The sequence below is a fragment of the Centroberyx gerrardi genome, chromosome 6, assembly GCF_048128805.1.
Source record: "Centroberyx gerrardi isolate f3 chromosome 6, fCenGer3.hap1.cur.20231027, whole genome shotgun sequence".
In the NCBI taxonomy this organism is placed as follows: domain Eukaryota; kingdom Metazoa; phylum Chordata; class Actinopteri; order Beryciformes; family Berycidae; genus Centroberyx; species Centroberyx gerrardi.
Window position 1 is genome coordinate 18752172 of NC_136002.1, and position 14777 is coordinate 18766948.

The 14777-nt window shown below is 40.8% G+C and overlaps 2 protein-coding genes across 2 annotated transcripts in view; both read right to left on the bottom strand.

The window, feature by feature from the left end:
* Window positions 1–7886, bottom strand: part of arhgef12a (Rho guanine nucleotide exchange factor (GEF) 12a) — a 43795-nt gene extending 35909 nt beyond the window's left edge. The window contains exon 1 of the mRNA XM_071900645.2: window positions 6486–7886. Within this exon, the coding sequence (XP_071756746.1) occupies window positions 6486–6517 (32 nt within the window). The 5' untranslated portion in view covers window positions 6518–7886. The remainder of the gene's footprint in view (window positions 1–6485) is intronic.
* Window positions 7887–12337: 4451 nt separating this feature from the next.
* On the bottom strand, window positions 12338–13630 carry tlcd5a (TLC domain containing 5a). The gene is made up of 2 exons (XM_071900721.1): window positions 13435–13630; window positions 12338–12876 (listed from the first exon to the last, which is right to left on the bottom strand). Exons 1-2 carry the CDS (start codon window positions 13628–13630, stop codon window positions 12338–12340), a joined length of 735 nt encoding a protein of 244 aa, XP_071756822.1.
* Between the last annotated feature and the right edge of the window lie 1147 nt (window positions 13631–14777).

The window sequence follows — 14777 nt, forward strand, 5'->3', positions numbered from 1 at the left end:
ATCTCATATAAAATAGTATAAAATGGCAGTCCTCATAAACGTTATTCTTGTAATGATGTCACTTCAAAATACATTTGTAATGTAAACTTAAACTGTAGCTTCTGCACCATGAAGCAAGAAACGATAGAACAGCTAGGCCTATTTTGTAATTGTATTTACAGTGAACTGTTCTGGACAAATGGGAAAACGTTTTTGAATGACAGAATCGGGTGGTGTCTTTGTCCCCTCACATAGTGTGAAAAGATTTCCAACCAGATGGCAAACATTTAGATGCAAGACTACAAGACTACAAGACTTGAACAGTCTTGTAGTCTCACCCAAGCTTAACCCGTTATTGCTAGCACTAGTATATGTTCTAGTGTTATCATGGAGCTCCAGAGTGAAGAATCTACCAGGGACACATGGATGATTTTAGAATCTATACTCAAATAATTTGAAGGAAAAATCCACCCTAACACACTTTAACACTGTTAAAAACATCTATGGGCGATGTACCATGCATTCCTGGGTCCATTTTGTTGTGTGGTGGTGTAGGCTATTTTTCGTATTCCGCGAATAACTGGCCAAACGTAGACGATATGACATTGAGATATTTCCAGCGCAGCTACAATGGAGTTTAATGGCAGAAAATTAAACGATCTAGAGCATTAATGATAAATGTCAGGTTTTGGTGTCAGTCCCTCAGAACTGAAGACTTCTACTTTCTACTTTCTAGACTCACCATTTTGCACTGCCACCGACGTTCAACAATCACACAGGGAGAAATCCAATGTAGAAGAGGAAGAGATACCAATTTCTCCACCAACAGTAACCTCAATAGTCCATAATGCAGTGCAGCCGCAAGACATGTTGCGTTTTGAGTAAGGGCCACGACTCTGGCTTTTTTCTCTTTCCGTTACTATCGCTATTGTTATCGCTCTCCCCATCATGTAAAGCAAACGGCTGGATGCAACAAGCCCAGAAGTGCATGAGGCAGGCTGAGGTAAAGTGGATACAACAAAAATTTAATTAGAACACTTCATCACAAAATAAGTTACCCCTAGAAATTCTGGATTTAACACCACAGATGTTTATCACAGATCTCAGATAGACATCACAGACAGAACAGTGTAACAGTATCTGAGGGTGGAATTCTCCTTTAATGGGTAAATTGACCAACAGGACAAACTCCCAAAAAAAAAGTGTATTCATCCAAGACTAGCATTAGGTGCTTAATTAGAAAATATAATATGCCACTAATTGGATATGTCTTAATGATCTCCACCAAGCAAAGAATACTGTCACTCCATGATTAGGTATCCTGCAATGATCTCAATTATCCATCAATGGGTGTTGGAAGCAGACCTATAATGACTTTTAAGTTGATGTAAGATACTTTGTTATAGTAAAAGCATATTCCTCGCACAGCATTCTCTCCAAAGATTTAGGATGTTCTGTTAGCCTATACTTTCTAAAAAAAAAAAGTGAATGCAAAACGGTGAAATTAATCTACTGTTGACTTCATCACAAGCGGAAAATACTATTATTGTTATTTAGCATTGGGCCATTCTTGGGACTACCAGCATCACTACACCAAAGATTCTAAGAGCACTAGTCAAATCTTTTAGATCCTTACCTCTCCTTGCCTTCCCTTTTCCTCTCCCTGCTTCCTGCTCTCAAGCATCTAGTGATGTTACTGTTGAATTTATCTATCACATTTAAAATACTGCATCAATTGTTATTTGTCATTTGAATTTGTACAGAAACCAGCCCCTCCCACTGAACTTGAAAGGCTGGTGACAGAATCTGTGTTCTGACACTGATCCTTGTCGAGAAAGAGTAGTGGTGTGCTAGCCTGTTCACTCCCCTGAATCAGCAGAGACGGGCAGTATAAGATTAATCACAGTGCAGCAGCAGGTTGCTGGTCTCTCTCTACAGTACTGCCTGGCCTGGCACAGAGAGACCACATTCAAATAGAGCATCCCTAGTCTGAGACCCAGGGAAGGGGGGCCTAAGCAGGCCAGATAAATCACATCCAATCAGGCACTGCAGAGATGCTGCTTTTCAACTTCCCTCCATCTCTGTTCTACTATGTCAGACACAGAAGCAACAAACATACACGTGCACTCGCACACACACATATTTTCACACAATCAAATGCAGTATGAAATAAAAATAACTTATCGGCCCTTGCAGCCTCCTCCTAAATCTTTCCTATAAAAACAGAGAAAACTAAGATAAATAGCCACCATCATTTCTCAAGGCTTCACAAAGCACAACAGTTAGCTTGAAGGCACTAGCCCAGTTCATGGCTAAAAACCCTAACATGGAGGTGAGGACATGACACTTTGGCAAGACAGCTCTCTTCCCATGTCCTCTTTCTCTCCATTGTAGTGATCCTGTCTTTTGTGAAGTGAAAGTAATGTTTGGGCCCTGAAGCTCTCTTGGCAAATAGGGGAGGATTGTAGAGGGTGTCCACAAGCATCAGCATCACAGGGCTGGGTGACAGACTCTAACTCCTCCAGCACGTCAGCGCCCCGGCTAATGCCCAAACTCCACCCACTCCCCAACATCACTACCCCTGGGGCATTGACCGTTTCTGAATCTCTCCTCTCTCCCATCTCTCTCTCTTTTTCTATCTCACTGTCTATTTCTCTCCTCCCAGCTAGGCTTGACTTGACTAATCTAACCACAGAATTATAAATACCCTCAAAGAATGTAGAATGAGTAAAGGGTAAGACACAAAACCTAGGCTAAACTTTTCCACCTTTCCACTTTTCATTTGTATTAATGGTTAAAGGCAAATTAACATAACAGTAAATGCCCCTTTCCCTGAGACAAAATAAAGCCTTGGCGGTCTCTGGTGATGATGGGAAGATGTGATGATGTGATGATTAACACAAAGAAGGAAGCACTGGTAACGATAAATGATGATTGCAATAGAGAGAATGTGTGAAGGAGAGTGACAGAGACAGACAGAGAAATTAAATGAGACCTAGCGAGAGTGAACATAGAGTATGGTAAGAGTTGTTGTGTGCCTGCCAAAGTGACATCCAGGTGTGAGCAGAGTCTTCCTAAGCTCCTCATTTACACTCCAGTGACAGTCTGATGACTTCTATTCAACTCTGTAAGCCTCCAAGACAATTAAAGCATAGAGAAATCAGACTGACATTGGAGAGATGGAGAGATCGTGGAAGGGTGGGAGGAATCAAAGGTAGGGGTTGTGGGGGAGGGATGGGGGTGGGGAAGATGAGCAGAAGGAAAGATGAAAGATGCGGTGGAAGGTATGTGCGTGTGTGTGTGGTTCTGCGGGAGAGAGAAAAATACACTCTGTAAGTAAGATAATCAGAAAACCAGAGGCAGAGACTCACAACCTGAAGAACAACCTATACATTAATAATCATCTGCAGTCTGCAGATCATGTATCAGCAGACTAACGCTGGGTGAAATCTAGGCTGACAAGAGACTTGTCATGACCTTAAACTGCTCTAACAAAGATTTTAATGGAAAAGCTAGGCCTACAGGCTACAATAACTAGGGTTAAGGTATGGAAATTACTCCCAAGGATTTTGTCTCTCTTAATTTCAACAGAAAAAGTGGATTCCTGGGTAGTCATGAAGCATCACTGCCCTTGGGGAGTCACGGCCCTTTAACAAAAGAAAGCCTATTAAGATTCTCTAGGCAAAGAACAATATGATAATCACAAAGACACTGCCCTAGAGTTCAATCTTATTCAGCAACTACCTTTGCCTATTGCCATTAAGTGTAAAACTGGCTATTTCATTGTCCTACTTAGATGTGACAGATAGTATGTTATAGCCTTTGATCCAACAGGCTGAACTCTTTTATGATTGTTCAATTAATTTCAGGATCCAGAATGACTTAAATGTTTTCCTACATTTTAGGGAAACAGTCTTAATATAGGCTATATTTTGTCTTTTAACTTGTGGGAAATGTATGAATGCATCAATACTGCCATTTTCCACTGCATGTCAAGCTTGAGTCCTTGCACCTCAGATGAGAGCTCTGTATGACTTCTGGATGCTCACTTCAATGCACAGTTCAGAACAGCTGACACAGCTTCCTCTGTATCAGCACTGACTTGATAGAGTAGAAGCACACTGCATTATCACTGGATGATGGAGGGATGCCAAATATGGAAAAAGCACACAAGCACAGAGCTAGCTTTCAGACCTGTTCCTGAAAAAAACATTTATCATTAAGAAACAAATTCCACTGCAGTAAGGAAAATATCAACTCCACTGCCATGTTATTATCATTACACCAGGCTACCAATTAGCCACAAACACAAATGGACACTTTTCCTCCAACAAGCTAACAAATGGAGGCATCCTCCAACCAGTCTGCATGAGAATACCTGACCCACACTGGTGGACCTGAGGGGAACATACAGTGGACAGCGAGTTTGCTCCCACTGAAAGCTATTGTTTACCATTAGTGATGTCACCAGCACCACTTCCCGGGAGGGCCTCAGGGGGGTGGGAAAAACGTGGAGATCAGCAGAACTCTATGACAAAGAGCTAACAGCACACTAAACTGACCCACCGGCTGGCGGCCCAGCCCCATAGATGTTAGGTGCATAGCACGACCATAGCCAAGCCCGAGCAAAAACAAAAATGCACAACACACCACAGGGGGGGGGGGGACGCAAGTAGAGGGAAAAAGAGACAGACTTAGGGATACATGAAAGACAGACGCCACCAGTAATCAATAAGGTCATCAACATCTCCCACTTTGGAAAACAACCTCATAAATTGATGTAGTCTAAACAACAATCCAGATCACAGTCCGGCTCTCATTTTGCTGTAGCATAGTTAAACTTAAGACCTAGTTGCTTGCATGGCCTACAGACTGTTGTCACACTGTTTTGCATTTTTTTTGTTGTGCATTACTATAACAGCCTGCATGAGGCTCTACTGGAACACTAACAATGGCAGCTTCCTACATATAGCTAGTAAAACAAATGAGTCGAACAAACTCACTCTATGGGTGTTAGTGCTTGTACTCCTCTGATCAATGGAAAAATAAATAACGACAACACTAATTTATATAGCATTGTTTTCAAGCTCCCAGATGTTGGGTTTTAGTAGTTGCCAAATAACGAACTGCAGCATGGGGCATCACATGTAGCAGCAAATGAGAAAATGACCTTTCACATGATGTTCTAAAACGTACTTCATTCTCGTATAGCAACAGCAACCTAGCATCAGGTGTTTCATTACAGCAAGAGTGGCTTTGTGATTTATTTGCATATCAACTGCAGTGTAAGATTCATTCCAAGTTTGCTGGAATCCTTTAAGAGTACTGACTTGTTCATTTTACTGATATGAAAGCCACCAGAGCCACCGTGGTAGCTGCAACAGTAAAGTCAACCCTGTGCAGTGCTGTGGTAATGCTATACAAAAAAATAAACAGCACCACATAGTCTGTGCCAGCTACTGCTGCCATCATTGCATTGGGGGGAGGGGGGCGTGTAAAATGGGATAGCCTAGGCTTCGTCATTTAAGTTTCAGCTTTAGCCTCTAATTCATGCCCTGGACATGAGGACATTTCATATTCCATCCCTGTGCAATAAGCTTCCTTTTGCTCTGAATCTAGTGTCGACATTCCACTGCATTGGCCTGCCCTCCTTGCAGGTATGTGGGATTCAGGTGGGAAGGCTTGACATAACATCACAGCTCCACTTCTCTGTTACACTGCCAGAACACATCAGAATCAGAATAACAGCCTCTTTCTTCTCCAGGTACAATAAATGTACAGGAATTCATCCTGACTGTATTGGTGCAGAAAATATTGACAACTTGCATTGTAACACAATACATTATGAAAGCGGATACATTCCTCTCTACAGTGTAGTGTGATCCTTAGTCCATGGACAATTATTTAAACCACTGGTCTAAACACTACTGTCCAGCATCAAGTCTAAGTTGATGAGTAGATAGCAGATAAGGTGATTACTTGACAGAGTTTTAGGTTTGGGCCAAATCCAGAGATTGTTTTAATTGGTGTAGGTGGGATAAGGTTGGTTTTAAAGGCTTAGGGCTAATAGTGATGTTGAAAGGTGTACAAGGATCATAGATGACTGTTCACTGGCACACAAACAGTGGCAGGCCTTCCTGCCACTTGGACAAGTAGTACTTTACTGTCTGCAGAGAACTCCATTACCCATGCTGAGATCAGCAGAGTTTCCATTAAGATCTGATGGCCCTCCTTAGTAATTAGATTGTATGACACAGTTATTACCAGGAATATCACCACAAAGGAGTACTTTAGATGGACAACTTTAAAAAGAATTTCAACAGGCTGAGGGCTGTCTTTTAGGCCAATATCATCACAACTAAATCGACTAACTTTTATAAAACCTACATTGAGGACTGTGTGTGTGTGTGTGTGTGTGTGTGTGTGTGTGTGTGTGTGTGTGTGTGTGTTTGGACAGCAGGCTATGTATTAATAGAATAGAAAGGTCGTGATATACTGTACTGTACCTGTCAGTGAAACTGGACTGTGTGTCACTCATTGGGCTTCCGGATCTAGATTTGCAGCAAATTATATCCGATTAACATTTTCCAGAATGTGATGAGACGATTACCCGGAGCGTCCTTCTCTGGCATTCGTCTTTAGTAGGCAGGGATTTTGAGGATGATGTTGAGAAAAAATAATTTATTGTGGAGGCTGGCGGGTTCTTGTTAAGCACGTCAAAACACTGGGATAATCAAAAAGACTAGCTGCACTCTATCTGTCAAACAGTAAATTGAATAGTAGCAAGGAATCTACAGTGCAGACCCTTAAAAATGAATCAGGGCCTCGGCCTTATTAGCTTTATAGTCAGCTGATATCCTACCCGGCTATCAACAATATTTTGGCAACAAGAAAAAATATTGCTCCAGTTGACACAAGTTGTCGTTCATGCATGAACTCCTTGTGCAAATCATTTGATGTCAATAATTCACATCCCACTTTTTTTGCTGATATCAAATGTGTAACGTGAACTATTATATTCCAATACGTAAACGAAAAGGACACCTTGGCCCTGTGATACAGTCCGTTTGCCACACCACCCCTGCTTGGTTGAATGGCCTTGGTGCCTAAATGATCTTTGAAGATGTTGGAAATTCCTCCAGTCCCATTTGGTATTCCCTGCTCCCAGAAATGCCTGTCTGTGGCTGTGGGGACGAGTCTCCCGTGACCATGAGAATCGCTCAATACCGACAATGAGCTGAAACAACCCGTGTTACAAATTAGCAAAACAACTAGAGCTAAGTTATAGCAGTATAAAACGTTAGATACAAAACAATATTGGTTAGATGCCCGATAAAAATCGCATTGGTTTTAGCAAATCCTTTCTCACGGCAAGCTGGCTGGCGTTGTATCTCGCCAGCTACCAGCTAACAAAACAGATGAGCTCTTTCAGCAAAAAACTTTGCTTCGTGTGCTCTTGTTTCGAGTGCAAACTAAGCAAACTCCCGTTCACAACAATGAGCTGGGCAACGACCGAAAAAATATATATAACACCGCATGAATGTTGACTGGCATATGAATTGTCTCCTTGTTATGTCCTTCAAACAGTCTCCTTGAGGAAACAAAATCCAGTGAAGTCGGTTAGCACAGCGCTGCGTTCCTTGACTCCATGTTTCCAGAATTCAGTCGTTTCTCGGCAGAATTCCCGTGGATGCAAAGCAGGCTAGCTATGTGGCTAGCTAACGGGACAGAAAGCAACAATCAGTCTTCCGTAAACAACGACAAAAATAATCGCCGGAGCGCTGAAAACCGTTAACTAACACCGAACGCTATTTTTTTCCGACGCAAGACGTTATTTGTACAAGAATATAACTTGCGGAAAGGTACCAAAAATCCCACTTTCTGCCGCTAGCAACGCCCTAGCCAGCTAGCTGTGAGGAGTCCAACAGCGCTTCACTAACCACTTCCGCCGGGAGATGGGAAAACTCATTATGTTTTTACATAAGGTTTTTTTCTGCTCCTACTGGGAAATATTGCTGCAGAACAACCCGTAAATAATAATAATGGCAACGACGACCACAACAGCATCAACAATAACGAGAATAAGAATATTGGCATGTGCCTGAATTTTATTGAAAATTTCAGTCTCCACAAAAAAGTTTGAAACCCACTGATCTGCTGTATGTCGTATGAGTTATGTTGCAGCACCCTAATGGTATTCAATAGTGAGTTTATAGTAGCCTACTTGTGGTGTTATTTTTTTTTTTTTTATTATCCCTATAGGGAATGTATATGAATGAATGTCCTATAGGATATTATATAGTTTATAGTTTGGCTGTGATAACAGTATAGTATCCTTCTAAAATGTAGGATTATAGGCCTAGCTGTTTATAGCATTTATAACAACAACGTGCCAGCCACTGCCTCTTCCATACAATCAGTTTCATGGTTTGGGGGGATTTTTTTTTTTTTTTAAGTGGTAAAATAGTGGTGGTAAGCGTGGTAAAAATTTTGCTGTTGATTGTTCCATGTGTGGAAAACTAGTCTTTACTAGTCTTTAATGGTAAATAAGTGTTATTTTGCTGCTGATTGTTACATGTCTGGGAAAATAGTCTTTAGAGGGTTTCCAGGAGTTGGGGACTTTGGATGAACCATGTATCCTTTAAGTGGTTGATTAACATGTATCATTATGTCATGGCTTTCATGGCTGTCTGACTCTAGTCAAGTCTATGGTAGGTCTGGGATCATATGCTCATTATTTAGAGCCTGTGTGGGATCCCAGGTGGTCCGGTCCTTTGTTCACCAGGAACAGACGACTCATATTCTGAAGAAACTTCCCTAACTCCTCTGTAGAGAAGACTTGAGAGACAGAGATACAGAAGGACACACACACACACACACACACACACACACACACACACACACACACACACACACACACACACACACACACACACACACACACACAGATGAGGAGGCGAGCTATAGGTCTACTAGGTCTACATACAATCAATATTATAATGAGTTAGATGTAATGATAGTGTCTTAAATGTTTATTACTGGGGAAAGACAGACAGATTGACCTGGGCTATGCTTGGTTCTTCTTTCACATGGGTCGTCAGACTAAAACTTGATATCATAAATATGGAGAAAATCATAAATATTCATTGATGAGTTTGCACTCAGGTATCATCGTCATGGAGACGTGCACCTCTGCACCACAATCAGAACCACAACATTCCCAAGGCTCATAACTCCTACTGACTTTCTCCCCTATCTACAATACCTTGTTTAATGACTCACACTTCTTATATTTTCAGCTTGAGGTGTTACACTCAGGAACATTACAGGCCCTGAGCAAACAGCATTATCTATAGAAGGCCACTTATTCCCATATACTAATATTTATTATGTATGGGTCTTTTGAGTTCACCAATTGAAGCAAGAAAATGTACCTATCATTATATCATAAATTACATAATTTTGTATTTGGTTGGTGGTGGGGGTCCACAAAGACACTTTTTTTTTGCAGCATCACCATCATTCTGTCCAAATCCTACTTACCTTATAATAGACAGTGTGTTTGTGTATGTATGTGTGAGACAGTGGTGTGTGCAATTTCTCTTCCTATTTCTGTCTTTCACATGCACACATACACACATACACACACACACACACACACACACACACACACACACACACACACACACACACAGACACACACACACACACACAAGCACAGAGTTCATACAGAGAACATACCAAGCTGTGTTTGTATGTAGGAAATCTAGATGAAAATTGTACTTAAATAATGAGAATACTGTTAGAACTTGTAGCAAGTGCTATTTTGCAAGTTTCCTACAAGTATTTGATTTTTCTTAGTGAATACCCTACCCTTATGTTGCCCTGAAGGAAGAATTATGTTTTAGCAAAAAACAAGAAGAAGAGAGTAGAGGCTATATGATGACCTTTCACTTCATTATTTGTGTTGTGAATTGCAACCCCATTTCATTATTTCATTTTTTTTGGCAGGTGACCCTATATATTAGGTCAGAAAATGTGTATGCCCCCTACATCGAAAACATATGAAATTTGTCTTGCACTTTGCATTCATGCTAAATATCAGTGCAAAAAGACTAATTACCCAGAGGGATGCAAATTGTATAGGCAGGCTGGAGTCACTGCAGCCTTGAAGCCATTTAGGAATCACTGCAGTCATTTTTGTCTAATTAAGATAGATTTTGTGACACTATTTTCAAATGAGAAAGTTGTAAAAGCCTTTTTATAATGTATCCCTCTTTTAGCATTGCCAAATGACTGTCTCCTCCTTTCCTCACTGATCACTCATACAAAACTGATATGACACCATCATGTGGACAGTTTAGGTAACAACAGGTCTCAATCCAATGATGTATCTGTGTAACGGTGGCATTTAATGCAAATGCTTCTTATGGTATCTAATGTTTGAGTTAGGATTTTTGTTATTTAAAATTAATTCATAAGCATATAAACAAGCCACTAGACTTTTATTTCACTTCATTCAGGGATAATAAAGTGTATAATCAAATCATAAAACCAAAAAATTGAAAAGGGTTCTTTATTACTCCTACACTTGTGTTGGGGGTTTCACGGTACAGCACAAGACAAAAAAACCAAAAACAAACTAAAAACGATTAAAAGGAAAGTACATTCAGATCACTAAGGCACACACCAGTTAGCTTTTCCCTTTCATAGATATAATGATGCTCACAGGATTCTTCACATCGGCACCAAATACATGGACCTCGTATGAGAGCATCACATTCAATTTCAAACATATAGACATGTAAACAATGGAAATACAGGCATCTCTAGCATATTACTGCAGAAATTCATGTGCAGCAAATATACAAGAAATAGCCAAAATAAAGGAAACACCGACAGCACAAAGAAGAATGCTGGTAGTTCCACACTGGTGTTTGATTACTTTCCTGGCAGGGAACCAATCTAATCACGGCCAAGAAGGCTAGGCAATATACTCAGTACACATAATAATTCTGAGAGATCATCTGCCTTCATCCCATGATGCATTTGTTTATTGGCAGAGGAAGTGTCTTCCAGGATGGCAATGCCTTTATAAACAAGGCATTCTGAAACAACCATCAAAAAGATGGAGGGCCCAGGTGATAACTCAAAATTATTACCTCACTAAAGACTGACCTTGCTTCTAGGAGATAACTGAACCACGACCATGCCAGGAAAAAAACAAAAAACACTCTGCAACAAAACAGTCTTTACGCTAGTGTTTGCTTAATTTTGGCCATGCACCGACATTCCAATAATGTGTTATGCAATCAAATATTTCCAAATGTTTGACTGATTTGTGTTAAGACTCAAAGCAACATGACATTTTCAGGGCTGAAGGCAAAGGTATACGTAAAATGGCTTAATTATGTGCACGGCTTTTCCACAATAATGAGATTAAAGTACAATATAGGCTACAAATTCTGATACCACTTTCACTAAACATTTGAAACAGTTTACATTTACATTTCCACTTTCCATTAATCTCCAATGCATTGCAAAATATTAGTGTTACTGAAGTAGGTCTCTGTGACGAGAGGTCTCTCCTCTCTGCATCCCTTTACATGAGGGAATTAAAAGAAATGTGTTGGTAGGAGTCACAGGAGTGGTCTTTAGGGCAGACTCTGGGATAGGATTTCAGAAATGAGCAGGTGAAAGCTCTATATAGCTATTTATATTTAAAAAAAAAAGATCAAACATATGCATCCTGCTAGAATTCACCCCAAGTTTCTGGTATGACATCATATCCCTGAGTATACCTTGCACACCTTCACTCGCTTAAAATGTCCGGCACGACCGGTTCAAGCACTGTGACACGACACACCCAACTTTTTAATGTGACTAAAAATGTTTCACAATGACTGAGGGCATCAAAACTCTCCATTTCTTAATAGTGAGCTTCCTTTTGGAGCAAGACCAGAACATCTGACTGGGCTACAGTTCACTGCAATTAGGTTTTGAAAGCAACAACATCTGCTCATGTGTTCATAGTAGAAGCTTTTGGTCTTCATTTCTTTTAGCTAATTGTAGTTTAGACTATGTTATTACAACACATAGTTTCTTCTGTAGTGTCCTCATAAAAAAGTTAGTTTTTCAAAATGCACAAGTGTTTGACCGTACAAACAGATGTCACAGAATATTCCTCAATCATAAGAATATCATGGCTCTGACATCTCCCTATTTTTTTTATCTCAACATACAACATACAAAAAGTTGATTCCCTTCGTACTTGCGAGTCCAAAGTGAGGTACACAGACATAATGTGCATTAGTTTCCTTCAGAAAAGCAATACAGTGTAGAAAAACAAATCTGCCCGTCAGTCCATCTTCCCTTCATGACCATTGACTGCTACTCTCTCCTCCCTGTGCTGGTCTCTCCTCTGTCTGTTCCAGCTCTTGCTCTTCCTGATGGCAAATCGACCGATGTCCACCATGAACACCCAGGACAGAGCGTACATGGCCACTCCGCCACACTTGATAAAGAACCTGGGTCTCGGGGAGATCAGCTCACAGTACAACATTGTGCCTCCCACGAAGATCCGCATCAATACAAACAGCAGCACGAACAGGACGTCCACAGCGTCCCCCAGCAGTGTCGCGTAGTGTCCCGTCTGTCTGAGGAACCAGCGTGCCTGAAGGAGGGGGTTGGTGATTTCACTGCCAAAGAGCACGGCGCAGGACTCGATGCCAGACTCCCCCAGCCAGAGGGTCAGCAGGATTCCCAGGATGCTCATGGTGTGGTGGGCCAGCATAACGGGGCCCTCTGTGCGGAAGTACACGCACCAGCCCATGTCGAAAATAAAGTAGCCCAGACTCAGCACCATGGCACTTATCTGCAGAGGGGTGTTCTTAGTACCTGGAAACAATGAATAGAAACATACAGTTCTTGTTAATATATTTTTGAAAATACAAGCAAATAGTTAGCAATCAGCGTAATGAAACAAGTTATTACTGTTACAACAGCATGACATTGTTAAGGAAACAGCAATTTCTGATTAGGAACTTTGTGCAGAACATTGTAATTTTATATTTATTTGAAAGGTGAGATGATCTGGTCACTGCTCAAGGGTTGAGTCCTATTCCACTTTGTGATTTGTTCCAATAGTTTGAATAGCAATAACAGTGACTGTTATCAGGTCATCAACCTGCTCAATAACAGCTGTTTCAAATAAGCCATCACTGCATTTTCAACAGCATGCTAAGCAATGTGATGGAACTAACATTTACAATTGACTGAAGTAGGACAATATGCCTTTACTTTGCTTAAGCCTATATTTTAATCATGTATCTTTCTGATATCTATTGTGGCTATTGGGCTTTTGCAGGTTAACAATTTCAATGATTATCTCTATACAGTACAAGTAAACTTGATTATATTTTAAGAGACTTAGATCCACAATGGTAAGCATCCTACCTGGATGTGTGAAAGGCCAGGGTCCATCCACATAGCCTATGTATGCTGTGATACACACCGCTAGGATGCCATGTAACAGGGTGACCAGACGACAGTTCCATTCGTAACCCCGGGACCCATTAAGGTTACACAGGATAACGTAGAGAAAGACCCAACCAGACAGGCACAGCAGCGCAGAAACCACAAGCAATGGCATCCTTTAGCTAAAGACAAAACAAACAAGCAAACTATTGATAGAGCCAACTTACAGTTTCCCTCTCTCTTGTCAACAACTAGTCTGTCAGCAGTCAGCAAGTCAACTCTGACTGGCATCAAAAGAGAAAGAGAAAAATAAAATAATATCAGTTACAGTAAGAAAAAAACTGAATTACCATCCAAAGACTTTCACTGTGAAATCCTTTGTATGTGAACAACAAGTAGCCTTTGCCCGAACTATAATAGCACTACAGTTGGCTGTGGGGTGAGGGGGACGTCTCTTCTGCTCTTGTGACGTTTGTACTAGGAGATGAGACCATACAGATGGACAGGCCTACACCCTCACTGGCAACAAGGACATTTAATGCTTACAAACTTCAAGGAGTTTCAAAACTAGATCAGAGGTTATTGTGTTTCGGGCTACAGACAGTCCTCATAACAGACTGCACATTCCATGCAAACCTCCTCAAACAGTGATCTAATAACAACAATACTGATAATAAACTTTATTTCTATAGCACTTCTCAAAGCAAAGTTATAAAGTGATTTGCATTGTATAAAAACTGTCATGTGCAGCAGAATTAACAGTGACATGGATACATGTCATGGATGTCGGGATCATGGATGTATTAATGAAGCTCTCACATTAGCTGGCTTTGGGGTAGATTTCAAATAAATCCAGGCAAATCTTTTTAATAATCTTTTTGGTTATCTTTTTCCACATAGCAATGACGATGAGGAATAGGACGGATGAGTAAGATGGGCCTGTTTTAGGCTGTTTGAATGGGAGGATGATGGCGTGGTTCAGCAAGTTTTTTTTAAGATGCACAAAATTGCATGAAGCACAAATCTTGTCTTAGTCTCAGCAAACCCATATGAGAAAGGATGGTAAAACTGTATATAGCAGCGTATATAGTAGTTACTCAATATTATTATTCTCTTGCTACACTAGTTGATATGTGTTTACAACAACAGCAGCTGATGCTGGCTGCCTGAGTTGGGCAGGACCCGAACTGAGCCCCAAGTTAGGAGGATGCTCTTACATCAGGCTAACTACCCAGTTAGCAGGATCGGATAGCTAACCTAGCTAACTAGTTGCAAGCTAAAGGGCTAACGAAACGTCTTCCTAACACACTCCAATACTGCAC